At 35.6% G+C, this 14,909-nt stretch overlaps 1 protein-coding gene across 4 annotated transcripts in view; it reads right to left on the bottom strand.

Annotated features, from left to right (window-relative positions):
• The window catches only part of mtss1lb (MTSS I-BAR domain containing 2b), a 79,676-nt gene that overhangs the window by 57,303 nt on the left and 7,464 nt on the right, over positions 1-14,909 (bottom strand). For all 4 annotated transcript variants that reach the window (XM_016497106.1, XM_016497108.1, XM_016497107.1 and 1 more), the window contains exons 2-3: positions 6,436-6,497; positions 6,260-6,333 (exon numbers count right to left, since the gene is read on the bottom strand). In XM_016497106.1, the coding sequence (XP_016352592.1) occupies positions 6,260-6,333; positions 6,436-6,497 (136 nt within the window). The remainder of the gene's footprint in view (positions 1-6,259; positions 6,334-6,435; positions 6,498-14,909) is intronic.

Here is a 14,909-nt window from a genome sequence, read left to right as displayed (position 1 = left end):
TATATATATAATATATATACACATTTATAAATTCAATATATATATTATTTCATTTCCATTTAGTTTGTTGTATTAAAAGTATTAAAGTATTAAAATAACTCAAATTAAATAAAACTAAAACTTAATAAAAAAGACCTATACAGATATAATAAATTCAGACGTAATTTAACTAAAATTAAAATAAATAACAAATACAAATAATACAAATCAAAGGACAGTAGTTTATCAGTAATCCTAAAAAATAACACTGCCAAACTTACATGCTAAAAAACAACTTACTTACACATAGTAAGAAATGGTTATAAAAACTGAAACAGAAGTGAAACAAGTAGTAGGATAATAATAATAATAATTATTATTATTATTACAATTTAAAGTAACTCCTTGTGAGAGACTCAGCAAGAGGAAAAAGAGAAAGTGAGAGGCCAAGAAGACAAGCCAAAGTCATTTTTGACCAGACCAAATGGATAATTCAGCAAAAAATAAAAATTCTATCATCCTTTAGTTATCCAAAACGGTATGACCTTTTTTTTCCCTGTGGAAGATTAAAAAAGAAGATCCACAAGACGTCAGGTTTGGACCAACATGAGTGTGAATAAATGATGACAGAATTTCTTTATGTAAATCTATAGCCATGTAAGACCACAAGAAAAAAATGCTGGTGATGAAGAGAGCTAGCTAGACTCAGTCGTGGCAGGAAAGGAGGAGGAGGAGGATGAACTTAAGGACGAAGAGCAGTAAAGAACAGTAAATGAGAAGCAGATTATAGGCAGTTACTGGCAGGAAGCATCAGTTTCCTCCCTCACTATAGTGATGGACCCCCATCGAGAGGATGAAGGCCTGGAGTGTGTTTGGGTGTGTGTGCAGTTGTGTTTGTGTGTTTTCTTCCATTTTATTGCGGTTCAGTGCCGTCCTCTTTCCTTCGTGGCAGTCTGCGCTGCTGTGATGAGGAGGGGGTGAAACTTGTCTCCCAAACATAAACCTTACCAGATAAACATGAATATGCAACCCATGCTCATTGGAAAAATGTGCCTGTGGTGACATTTTTGCAAAATGATATTACATTGCTTTTTGCTTGTTTCGCAACACTTTGAATATGGCAATGTATTTTGTTGGTTGTTGTACGTACAGTATCATGGCAGTTTGTTAATCCTCCTTCGCGTTTGAAAATGACCTACCATTTGCACTAAACCTAAACCTAACTGATAGACTTAACAAAAACAAACATAAGAATAAAAAAATAAATAAATACAATTTGAGTTCTTTTATCATGACTTCTGTTTCACAGGACTCCACATTACAAGTTCGAAACTTGTACCAGGTGAGCGACTGAGCAAGTTTACATCAGAAAAGCAATACATATGGAGCTGGTTATGTGATGCAAACATCAAAATATAAAAGTTTACAAATAATCAACTAAGGTAATCATGATTTGTGTAAAAAGGAATAAAAGTTATTGGAGTTTTACTGCCACTAGTGTTCATTTCACCTGTAAACTGAAGTGAATTATATATACTATATATAGGTAGGTGCATTATTCAAGTTTTGCAAAAATCTAGTTAGAGGCACGCTTAGTTTTTGAATATGAGATACACATTTTTTAAAGGGGTCATATGATGCTGCTAAAAAGAACATTATTTGGTGTATTTGGTGTAATGAAATGTGTTTATGCGGTTTAAAATTAAAAAAACATTATTTTCCACATACTGTACATTATTGTTTCTCCTCTATGCCCCGCCTTTTTGAAACGCGTAGATTTTTACAAAGCACGAAAAAGCGAGGTGTGCTGTGATTGGCCAGCTATCCAGTGTGTTGTGATTGGCCGAATACCTCAAGCGTGAGACGGATCTTTGGATTTGAGACTTTAGTCTTTGCAACTTTACAGATCTTCTTTATGCACCAAGAGCTTGTAACACTCCAAAGAGAAAGGAAAAATTGAAATCGCATCATATGACCCCTTTAATCATTTTTTTATAATGGATACTAGAGGAATGAAAAACTAGAGGAACTAAAAACTAGAGGATAGAGGGTGAAAAAACTGTTACTAATTTCAGGGCCCCAATTAGAACCTTAGTGTGTTTCTTCACTCACAATGTTCCCGGTTGTCTGATGACAGCCCTGCTAAAATGGGAGTTTCCAAAAATTTATGCGTTGAATCAACACATTCTCACTCCCAACTCGTCACATATTAGGGCCTTTTGCACCACGGGAACCTTTTCATAGTACCAGAACTAATTACCGCCGGAACTGGTTGCGATTTTAGTACCGGACTGCCTTTTTCGAGAACCAAATTAGCTCCTACTCCGGAGCAGGGTCTAACCAGCACAACTGGTACTAATCGTGATGTAAGTAGACATTGATTGGCCAAATGCGTTCGAGAATATCCTCACCCGCTATGATTTAAAACGCTGTGTAAACATACTGTAAACATTGTGTCAACTTATTTCGCAAGTATGGAGAACAGCGATAGATGGACGGACGCTGAAGTGCAGGCACTTGTAGCAAATGTAGCACTGCCAGTTGTCATTGGAGATTCTTAGTCCTCCTTCCCTTCTTTCAATCTCTTTCACTTTTTAACGCACAGGGTACCCTTTTAGCATAATTTTTTGACGTGCAGGGTCCTCCATTGCTTTAAATAAGAAACCCTTGGCTTATAAAATTTTATCACCATGATTAAATTATATATTGGGTCATAATATTGCCATTATTGTATATATGTTGGGGTGTGATTTTTCAATGTAAACAGTCACAACACTTTTATTTACATTACACTTTTATGAGCATGTAACCCAACCCCTGCCCCTATACCATTTGTCAATAAAACACAAAATATAACAGGCAGATACAGCTACAGTCATAATTTATTCAAAAAATATTCATATTCGAAGTCTTCCAAGGCAAAAAGATTGATTTGTGAGAGGAATAGATGCGATCACCGTCTGCATCTGCCGTAAAGTTCAGATCCTGTGTGCAGTCTGTGCAAAAAATTCAAAAAATGCCACCAGAAGAAGCCTTACGTCAGCCTTGGTTGTGAAATGCTATTGGCTCTTGTTGGTCTCGAGTCGTGACCGATTGCGTCATGCTAATGTATGGGAGTATCTTTTTGAATAAGATGCGAGTGCTTAACGGAGTGGGATCATTTTATGGATTCAAATATTGTATGGATTCAGAAGACTTGGAATGTAACAGGACTTATTTGTAATGCTTTTATACTGCTTTTTTTATGGTCAGTTTTTGCAATAAATACCTTTTATTTTTATTTGTGTTTTATATTGTTCAGAAGTGGGTAGGTTTAGGGTAGGGGTGGGGTTAGGTGCTCCAATGAAAGTATACATTTCTATAAAATTATTTCAATTATTTCAAAACAACTGAAAACAATGGAGGACCCTGCACGTCGAAAAGTGACACTAAAGGGGTACCTTGAGCATCAAAAAGTGACGCCAAAAGGTCCTGACCAAGCATCAATATGTGACGAGTTGGGAGTGAGAAAGTGTTGGTTGAATATATTATGATACATTGTCCTATCTGAGTTCACTTGAATTCTATCATGTCACACAGCACCCCATCCATGCCCTCATATTCACTCCTTTTGTTTCTCTTTCTGTCTTAAAGGTGACATATTATGCCCCTTTTTACAATATGTAATATAAGTCTCTGGTGTCCCCAGAATGTGTCTGTGAAGTTTCAGCTCAAAATACTCCACAGATAATTTATTATATAATTTTGAAAATGCCTATTTTGAGTGGAAGCAGAAACAAGCTGTTTTTCGGGCCTGGCTCTTTAAATGCAAATGAGCTGCTGCTCCCCGTCCCCTATTCCAGAATAGAGCTGCGCCTTTACAGCTCGTATCTGCTAAAAACATCTGTTTTGGTTCTGATTATCATGTTTATCGTGCTGAAATCATGCGTTTTAAACCATATGAGTTTAAACTTCGTCACCAAGGGAGCGAAATCAGACGCGCTCGTTTTCTCAGACGCTTGCAGAAAAAGGCTTACCTAAACAAAGTGATTGGGTTAATCTTTTTCACGTTTCCTTGGTTGGTAGATGCACCAGGGACCTGATTATAGCCCTTAAAACCTGGAAAAGTCAGATTTTCATGACATGTCACCTTTAAAATATCTCCATCTCTCAATTTTTGTCTTCCAGCAGCCCTGTGGTCCACACACTGTTTAATCCATAGACTATGTCTGCTTGCCGCGCTCTCTCTCTCTCTCTTTGAAGTTGTTCCAGGGTACGTCTGTGAGGTGTGTCAGACCTTGGCGGCCGCTCTCCCTTTGGCATTCAGCAAATTCACATCAATCAGGTCAGATGATCACTGAGCAGTATGTGACCCCTCCTTCCCCAGAGAGACCTGTGCTTAAGAGCCCTGACCTGTGCCACGAGCTCAAGCCCCAGGTTATCTACTCCACTTTTATCTACTCCATGTCATGCTAATCCCCTTTCTATTGACTGATGAAATATAAAATTTTGCTCATATCATTCTGAAATGTAAACCTGTGAAAGCCGTTGTCATCCTTTCAGCTAGAGTCAGTCTCAGTCTATTCTGAGCTAAAGGCTGGATGTGGGCTATGGCTGATGCATGTCTAAATCACAACATAGGAAATCAAATTTGACCCAAAGGCTTGCATATCAAATCACTAAAACAGTGTTAAAGAAAAAAATGAGTGTGATGCAGCATCTGACCAACATCCAAGACACCAGCTCTGAACTACATAACTACATGTCATCTATAATTTATACAAACTGTAATTAACTGGTCAGAGCAATGAGACAACAGTGAACAACAGTGATGTGAATTGACCAGATATATGATTTAATAAATATTTAAGAAAAAAAAACTAATACATTTTGTGGAATTAATGCTTAAAATTAGTCCAAAAATGTGCATTTGGAATACAAACAAATTACATTTATATTCAAGACTCATTTTAAGCATTTATGACTATTATTATTGGAAAATAGATTGAAAAGAGAACACTGCAAGAATTTTGCAGTGTATAAATTTAATTCACACTAAGAAAAAATTAAAAGCTTGAGAACAATTAACAATTTTGACCACTGTATGAGACAAAAAAGGAAACTAATGTTTGTTCTTTAAGGACTCAATTCTAAGTCTAATAACTGTCATTAATAGCAATAATAATTAAAAAATAAATACATAAAATGAAAAAATATTTTAGCTTAAATAATTATATTGATTCCACAGTTGTGAAATTGTTTGCCACAATAACTGAAATATAATGAATAAAATATTGCAAAACAGTATCACACAGGTCATGGTTGTACACATGAATAAAAAATAAAATAAAATAATTGTTTGTTGTAATAAAATATGCTGTCTCATTTTCTTATAGCCTTGTGACTTTTTCATGTTCCTTTTGTTAATTGTTCTCACTCTCTGTTCAAGCTTCCCTTTGCTTTTTATACCCCAAAAATCTAAAACAGCCGCCTATGAGTCACAGTTGGGGTCGGATGAGATCCTCACTGCTTTTACAATGCACAGAGGAAGGCTCCCAGCTCCGTCAGCTCATTAAAAACACAACATGCCCACATGAACCCATAATAACACAGATCATCATACTCCTTCAAACACACTCTTTACCTCAGGCAGGCCACAAAATGAGATGAAATGAAAAAAAAATCCAAATCCCCAGACGAAGAGAAAAAAGCCCAATACAGTAATATAATCATAATGAGACTGCTGGTTTATTTCCAAACAACATTATTTTCGTCAGTCGATTCTCCTTGAAGATCTTGACTCTGTCAAATCATTACTAAAGCGCCATGCCATAAATAACCAAAAACACCCAGCAAGCCTCTCAACAGCTATGAGGCACGTCTTTGTTCCCTCTCATTTATCCATTATTGTCAAGGATTTACAACATCCGCTTACTTCTGCCATGTGAACAGACTGTTCAACACTCACTAGAGATGTAGATGAATAATATAGCTGTTTAATTATTTCCTGATAAAACCTAACCAATACATTCATGAAAATAACGAATAGGAACATTAACACAAAAACATCCTCACATTGTTTGCCAGATGAGAGCATTAAATAGAGAGGTTCTGGCTCTGTACCTTCTATAATCCTTGGTTTTGGACACTCGGCGTCTACAGTAATCTTTCTCTCTCCAGTAGTGTTTCATCCAATGCATATGCTTCATAATGAGATATACATATCCCTGCATGCTGGACAGAAAGTCAAGAAAGACAAACCCACTCAATCACACACACACATGCTCTCATACATGCCTACCTCTTGTGTTGGTCGCCATGTCTGCCACCTTCTGAAAGGCATCCAGAAATGCAACTGCTGCTAAAACCGTGGTTCTAAAAAACAATGAGGTAAATTAATGACGATGTCTTTTCTCAGCATTCAATAAAACCCTCCTCACATGACAGGTGCGGATGTGAGCCGGAGACTGAACTTACCGGAGTTGAGAGTGCAGCTTGGTGGCCTTGGCACTGAAGTCTTCCCAGACAGGATATGAACACTACAAAAGAACAAAGACACAAGGTGAGTTGTGAATGTGCACTTTGTGTAAGTATGAATTCAATGTACAAAGCACTAAATGTGTCTTTTTTTTTAGGTTCAGTGCATTGTTCGTACACTAATGTTCAAAATTTAGAGGCAGTACAATTTTTTTATGTTATGTAAAACAGTAATATTATAAAATATTATTGCAATTTAAAATAACCGTTTTCTATTTTAATATATTTTAAAATGTATTTTATTTCTGTGATGACAAAGCTGAATTTTCAGCATCCCCTGGTGAAAAAATAAATATACTAAAATGTATTTGAAATACATTTATTTCATGTTAAGTATTATACAAATATATTTACATATTTATGTACTTAATAAAAATGCAATTTTTAATAATATACTAAACTGGTATACTTAAAGTCTGCTTAATTGGAACAACTAATTTTGCACTTAATGCACTTTAATTGTGCGGAAGTAGTGCTGAAGTCCAACTAAAGATATACTGAAGTATATCTGATTGTGATAAAGTGGAACTATTGCAAGTATACTTGAAATACCTTGCATTTAAAGACTAATATTATTCAAAGATCATACAATCCTCATCAGTAGTGACATTTTGTACTTTTTGTATACTAAATTGGAACAACTAATTTTGTGCTTAATGCAATTTAATTGTGCAGAAGTAGTGCTGAAGTCCAACTAAAGATAGAAGATTTGATTGTGCTAAAGTGGAACTATTGCAAGTATACTTTAGATACACTTTACAAATCTTGCATTTAAAGATCTTTATTATTCAAAGATCATACAATCCTCATCAATAGTGACAATAAAACACATTTTAGCTTTAATATTAAGAAATGTGCATTGTGCACAAGTAGTACTCCAAATAAAGTTTAATTATAATTTTTATATCAGTAACTCTCGAGCGATACGTCAGTAAATATGTTAATAGATTTGAACTATACTCAGTATGAAATAAATGTATGTAAATAAATACATTACTTTTTTTTTCTAGGGTCATTACTCCAGTCTTCATTGTCACATGATCCTTCAGAAATCATTCTAATATGATGATTTGCTACTCAAGAATTTTTTTTTATCATTCTTCATTCAACCTTATCATCAGTATTGAAACCAGCTGAAAACCAGTGCTTCACTCTTAAAAATAAAGGTGCTTCACGATGCCATAGAAGAACCTTTTTGTCTAAATGGTTCCAAAAATAACCTTTAACATCTTAAAAATAAAGGTGCTTAAAAGGTTCTTCACAGCGATGCCATAGAAGGTCAAAGGTTCTTTAAAGAACCATCTCTTTCTTACCTTTTTATAATCTGAAGAACCTTCTTTCGCCACAAAGAACCTTTAGTGAAACAGAAAGGTTCTTCAGATTATAAAAAGGTAAGAAAGAGATGGTTCTTTAAAGAACCTTTGACTGAATGGTTCTTTGTGGAACCAAAAATGGTTCTTCTATGGGATCGCTGTGAAGAACCTTTTAAGCACCTTTATTTTTAAGAGTGTGCTTGATATTTTTTGTTAAAACTGTGATACATTTTGATATATTCTTTGATGAATAGAAAGAGCAGCACTTATTTTAAATAGAGACCTTTTGTAACTTGATAAATGTCTTTAATGTCACTTTTGATCAATTTAATGTCCCCTTGCTGAATAAAAATATTAATTTATTTCAAAAAAATATATAATATGCAAATATATGTACTTTTTACAAACCTGCCATCAGTAAGAATAAAAATAAAGGTCAATGTGGATTTGATCAAGTATGTGTAGTCATTGCAGCAGGATGTTAGCTAGAGATTAAAAATAACTGTAGTCATGTGGGCCTTTACATACATAATGTGTGTGTCTATATGGATATAATAATTTGGGGGGGATGTGGTCTGTCCTGGGGCAGGAACAGGAGTGTCGTCTGGTGATAAGGGGATGAGCCATGTACATTTCTGCCCAGTTGCCACGGAAACGCAGCAGACGAAGTATTCTGTGTGAAGTCTGCTTTACAACAGGCCACGGGCTAAATGCAATATCACAGTAGCCGAGCAGAAACTAACAAGCATGACGACTAGTACACACAATCTTGTGACTGTCATCCTAAGCCATAATGGTGTTTTTCTCTCTCAAAATCACTTCAATAAAAATCTCACTTCAAAAATGTATTTTTTATATATTTTTTCTGCTATTAAATGTTCTTCTTAAATTGTTCAATTCCAGATTTTGAATTTTGAATTTGGCACTTTATTTTAGCACTAAATTTTGCAAAACATCATCATAATAACAACACATGGTACATGGTATTGTTGTTGGACATGAAGAAATGGTAACCTAAAAATGAGCTTCATGTTGTAACATCTACACGTCCACATGAATTTTATTAAAATAAAAAAATGTTACTGAATCAACCCAAATATATTAAGTTCCACCAACAAAACTAAATTTAAGGATAAACAGTTCTTTAAAGAAACAATTGCAGGTTACCACTTTGTATACTATGGTATGAAGTTGATATTGTAATCAGCTCCCAAAATATTAGCAAAAGTTATAAAGTATAACCTTGTTACTTCAATGTTAAGTATGTTTTTGAGATGTTAAATCTCTTACTATTATCACTCAACATATATTAAACGTCATATTGTGATCTCACTATCACTGTCGCATCTCCACTTCCAGCTCTGTTTACAGTATCTCCATGTACCTGTGTCACTGCTGGTGAAGCAGCTTCTGGCCACAGCTGTCTTAAGACCGCCAAGCTCAGTTGATCTTTGAGCAGGGCAGATTCAGACTGCTGTGTGTCTGCACTTCAGAGCATAGCTGGAGGTCAAGATTGTGCTCAGAAACTGGAAAAAGACCCCTCCCCTTCCTCTTACACCCACACATTACCCAAATACCCCCCTGTGCCATCTCTCACCTTGCCCCACAGTCAAAAGAAGCAAGAATGATTTTGAGCAGGGGTGGGCAAACTTGGCCCTTCCAGGCCACTTTCCTTCAGAGTTTAGCTCCAACCCTAATCAAACACACCTGAACCAGCTAATCATTGTCTTCAAGACTACTAGAAGGCTACAGGCAGGTGAGTTTTATCAGGGTTGGATCAAATCTCTGCAGGAAAGTGGCCTGGAAGGGCCAAGTTTGCCCATCACTGATTTTGAGATACAGAGAAAAGGGACTGACGCATGGGGACCAGCAAAATGCGTAGCCTAAAGTGCTGTTTGGATGGGATTCATTTCATACATGATGTCAGAGGTACTATTTTTAATGCAGAATGACTGTCATTTTATTTACTGAATCGGACAGAATCAAGATGTCAAAATTTTTACTAAGGTGGGGGTGTCTGTTATCTGGATGAGGAATAAAGAAATATGAGGTTGTAGAAACCCCACTGAAATAAACAAGCAGCCTCTCTTTATTATTAATTTCATTTTTTTATTATAGCATGGGATATCAACAGTACTGTTATTTTACCCAAAAAATTGGCAAAAAAGTCTTGGCAAAATTCAGCTTTGTAAAAATTTTAGCTTTAGATATGGTACGTAATTAAGGAAAAAAATAAATGAACACTAAAAAATTATCATAATTTTTACCGCCCCCAAAAAATACATAATTGACATTTCCAAAATTCCCTATATGATGGTTTTGGATTGGTTTATGCCTAAATTCTAAATATATGCATTTGCCTAACTTTTTATTTTTTATGTTATATCTTATGTTGTTAATTTTTTGTTTTGGTGCTTTGTAATTACGTGTATGACACTATGTGCACTTCCATATATTAGTATTTCTTTACTGTAAATTTAAGTTTAATCCATAAAACCTAAAATGTTGCTACTGTAACCACAATAACTCTTTTTTGAATTATCTTAAATTCAATTAGATTAAAAGTTGTGCGTTAAAAAGCAGATATGTTTGTTTTAGATGGGATTAAAATACAAAACTGTCTGTCAAACAAACAAGAGAAAGAAAGAAAGAAAGAAAGAAAGAAAGAAAGAAAGAAAGTGTAGGACAAGCACAGAGGGGCACAGTCACTGGTGACCCTACAAAAGCTGCTACGCTGACAAAGATGGTGAGCGTCTCTCCTTTGATCCAGCATCTCGTCCTGCTTGTTTGATGTCTGCTAATTTGTTCTGAAATCTGAACACGTTACTCCCGGGGGACCCCTGCACTGTTTGAAGTACCCTAATCTGCGGCACGGGACCGAGGTTCATCATCTTCAGGGGGCATGTAGGAGAGTGATAAGCCACAAGACCCGCCTCCATCATCCATCCCCGGACATTAGCATATTCACTAGGCTAATCCAATAGCAGGGCAGCAATGATTCCACTTATGCAAATATTGTTGGCTGGCTCATTTTCACTAAAGTTATTTCCCATCTTTCTATCCCTTTCTTTATTCAATCTCTTTCTTGACTTGCCAAGTGATCCACAAACAATTGGATAAGTACCTCTCCCCACCATTTGAGATAAGACATGCTCAGATGGGCCCTGTAAAGGAAGCAGGCTATTTTCGGTTTTGCCAAACCAAGTGGAAAAACGGCATTAAAGGTGAATTTTAATAAGGCCAAAAAAAAAACGATGATAAAAGCTTAAGCTATTTCATGCATTCTGCCAACATTACCACAGCTGGCAGCTGCTGAAGGATTTAGCATTTGGGTCAATGACAATTAGACAAGAGAATCCGAGATAAAGAAAAGAAAAAAATATTTTAAAAATCTAATGCATGTGCCAGTGGTTATATTCATGTTGGATACATACTGTATAGTTTTTTAAAAACCTTTACACCATTATATTCAGCAAAAAAAAAGTAAACAAAATCCAAAAATATAATCAAGTAAAGCATCAAGTAACCATCAAAAAAAGTATTAATATTTTTAAATATATTTTTAAGTTTAACAGATTTATCGTGAATTGTTAATTCATAAAGGTTAATAAACATAATTCAAAACAAAATTTCACAATTGTGGACAACACAAAAAGTGTGTGGCACACCTTCCAAAACACCATGGCTGTGCATGTACCCAAGTTTAAAAAAAAGCAATATATTTAAAATACATTTATTACATATCAAGTATAGTTCAAATCTATTAACATATTTACTGACATATCGCTCGAGACTTACTGATATAAAAATTATAATTAAACTTTATTTAGAGTACTACTTGTGCACAATGCACATTTCTTAATATGAAGTCTAAAATGTGTTTTAATGTCACTACTGATGAGGATTGTATGATCTTTGAATAATATCAGTCTTTAAATGCAAGGTATTTCAAGTATACTTGCAATAGTTCCACTTTAGCACAATCAAATATACTTCAGTATATCTTTAGTTGGACTTCAGCACTACTTCCGCACAATTAAAGTGCATTAAGTACAAAATTAGTTGTTCCAATTAAGCAGAATTTAAGTATACCAGTTTAGTATACCAAAAGTACAATTGCAGGGCGTTCTTATTAAGTTCATAATATGTAAATGTATTTGTAATATATACATGTAATATAAAATTAAATGTATTTCAAATACATTTTAGTATATTTATTTTTCACTAGGGTAGAGCAGGTCCTTGGATGCTCTGATTCAATTAAATCAGATTATGATTCTAGAGAATCATATTGCTCATGGCAGGTAAATCAGCTGCAGATGTAGAGTACGATGAACATCTGTATTGATCAGCCACTGCATTTACTCTCATTGGCCTTAAATACATTCTGTCAGCCATTATCCCTGATTCTGTTGTAGAGGTGTACAGGGCAAACAACCCTGTGCCTTGATAATGTGGTGAGGATTCAATTCAATTGATTATGATGATGGCCCTTTCAAAGGTCAGCTCAATGTGTTCAGAGAAATACTCCTTGCTCAATTTGAGCTCCATCATTGTCAGTGATCCTTAAGCAAATCCACTAACTCCTCAGCTTCAAAACTACAGTATGTCTGCTATGTAGTATCTCTAAACCAGACTACAGAAGTGACACATGAAACTAAAAATGATAGATCTAGAGACCAATACACGTCTATGAAATCACCAGAGAAGACTGATTTTCCTGCTATTGATCTGGCTTAACAAAGGAAGCCCTCTCTGGCATCGTTCTTGCTAATGGAATCTCACGAGGAGCCACTGCCTCAGAGCTTAAAGACACATTCTGTCAAAGTTCAACTCACTCATTTTCATTTTTGCTCTGAAAATGAATAGCTCACTGCTGGTTTAATTCCTCTTTTCTTCCCCACTGCTTTCACTGGTGATTGCGGAAGACAAAAGCAGTGCTGCATTAGACTAATTCCATTTCTACAAGTGAATCAATTCAAATGGTGAACAATAGCTCCAGCCATTAAACAATAATGGATTTTATATTATAATTATCTAGAGTATCACTTTTGCATCTGAAGTCTGTTGTCAGTCTTTTCATTTCTCTACTATATCCAAGCTCATGTATTTGGTATACCGGTACTGTATAATTAATTTCTCTTGAAGCTTACATCGTTCTTAAGATCTTTGTGTTTTAACACAAACATTACTCTAGAGGTGTAGCTCACCTCTTACAACAGTAAAAAACTAAAGACTTTTGTTGAGAGCTACAGATTCTAAAAGATAAGAGTCATATAACTTTAATTAAATCAGAGATTCATACTGGGAAGAATCACATGACTGTAATAAGTGATCCATGAGGACTGTGCCCTGATCAGTAGCTCATTAAGAAGTTCTTAAGAGGGCCTCGTTGTTAATATTTTCATTATCACCATGTGAGCTGTGAAGGTTAAATATAGGCGATGAATATTTAAATATTTTGCTGGTTATCTATAATATTCACCACTCTCAATGAGGATGTTGAGTTTTCTCACAGATTCATGAAACACTGCAAAGTTAATAATAACAAAGATGTTTATGGGGTTAAAGAGTTATTGCTAACAGATTGTCTGTTGAGCATCATGTCTCTGACTCTCTGGCAAATCGCCAAGCTTGAATTACACTGGCAGACAGGCAGTAAATTGTTGTCAGATTGAACAGTGAGATTGTATGCTTCATAATTTATGAGCAAAGCAGCTTACTTATGCTAACATACTAATACAAACAAATTATAACACTTGGATGCCTTTTCAGCTGAACGGGATATGCTCTATTTGAATTAGGCTTCTTTCCTCAGCTATAACTATAATGAAGGGTCTGTGATAGAACCTCTGAGACCTTGATATGCTCTTGATAAGACAATCTCTGCTCCGCTGTCACCTCTACAACCAGCAGATAAAGGGATGAATGGGGGAATGGAGGAATGCACGTATTTGGAGAACAGACATCAAGGGGCTTGTGGAAGCCGTAAAATGTGATTGGCCATCCTGCTTCCGCTGGGCTCCTTTGAAGCGGCACTGATTGGATTTGTGCCTTTGTGGGCAGAGGACAGAAACTGCCAGTGTGTTCAAAGCTGTCAGACCCTCACTACAGTACACATGAGTCTTTGGTGCGAATGAACGAATGAATGAAAGATTGAGGCAAATCATCTCTATTTCTGACATTTACCACAGCAGCCTGAAGCCATGCTCTAAAGAATAATGGGAATCACTTAACATGAGCACTATGCGAGCTCTTATTTTCTCTCTATCTCTCTCTTTCTCATCTATTCTCTAATATAAATGTGTCTTTCCTTGAACTGCTCATTTTCATTTCCCTTTCCTTCCATTTGGTTCCACAAATTCTTTTCTAATATGCAACCATCTGTAATTTCCATTCTTTTTTGTTTCCTGATAATAACAGAACATAAGGTTGAAAGCTGTTAGGCACTGACAGAGACTGATTTGAGTGTACATAAACATACAGCGGGTCAAATACTGTAAGAATTGAACGCGTCACCATTTTTCTCAGTAAATATATTTTTTAATATATAATAAGGTGCTGTTGACTTGAAATTTTCACCAGATGTCGGTAACAATCCAAGTAATCCATACATACAAAGAAAACAAAACAAATAAGTTCAGAAATTAAGTTCTGTGTAATAAAGTAGAATGACACAAGGAAAAAGTATTGAACACATGAAGAAAGGGAGGTGCAAAAAGGCATGGAAAGCCAAGACACCAGCTGAAATCTATCAGTAATTAGAAAGCAATCCTATTAATCCAATATTAATCCAATTCATATTAGCTGGTTCAGTCCCAACACCTACAGTACCAGGATGATGAAGATGAAACAAGGGTGGACATTTCAGCAAGACAATGATCCCAAGCACAGCCAAGGAAACTCTCGATTGGTTTCAGAAAAAGAAAATAAAGCTGCTAGAATGGCCCAGCCAATCACCTGACTTGAATCCAATAGAAAATAAGAACTAACGATCAGAGTTCATAGAAGAGGCCCACAGAACCTTCAAGATTTGAAGACTGTTTGTGTGGAAGAATGGGCCAAAATCACACCTGAGCAATGCATGCGACTAGTTTCTCC

Source organism: Sinocyclocheilus anshuiensis, unplaced genomic scaffold (assembly GCF_001515605.1).
Source record: "Sinocyclocheilus anshuiensis isolate Anshui unplaced genomic scaffold, SAMN03320099.WGS_v1.1 scaffold502, whole genome shotgun sequence".
NCBI lineage: Eukaryota > Metazoa > Chordata > Actinopteri > Cypriniformes > Cyprinidae > Sinocyclocheilus > Sinocyclocheilus anshuiensis.
This window is presented reverse-complemented; position numbering and strand designations above follow the sequence as displayed.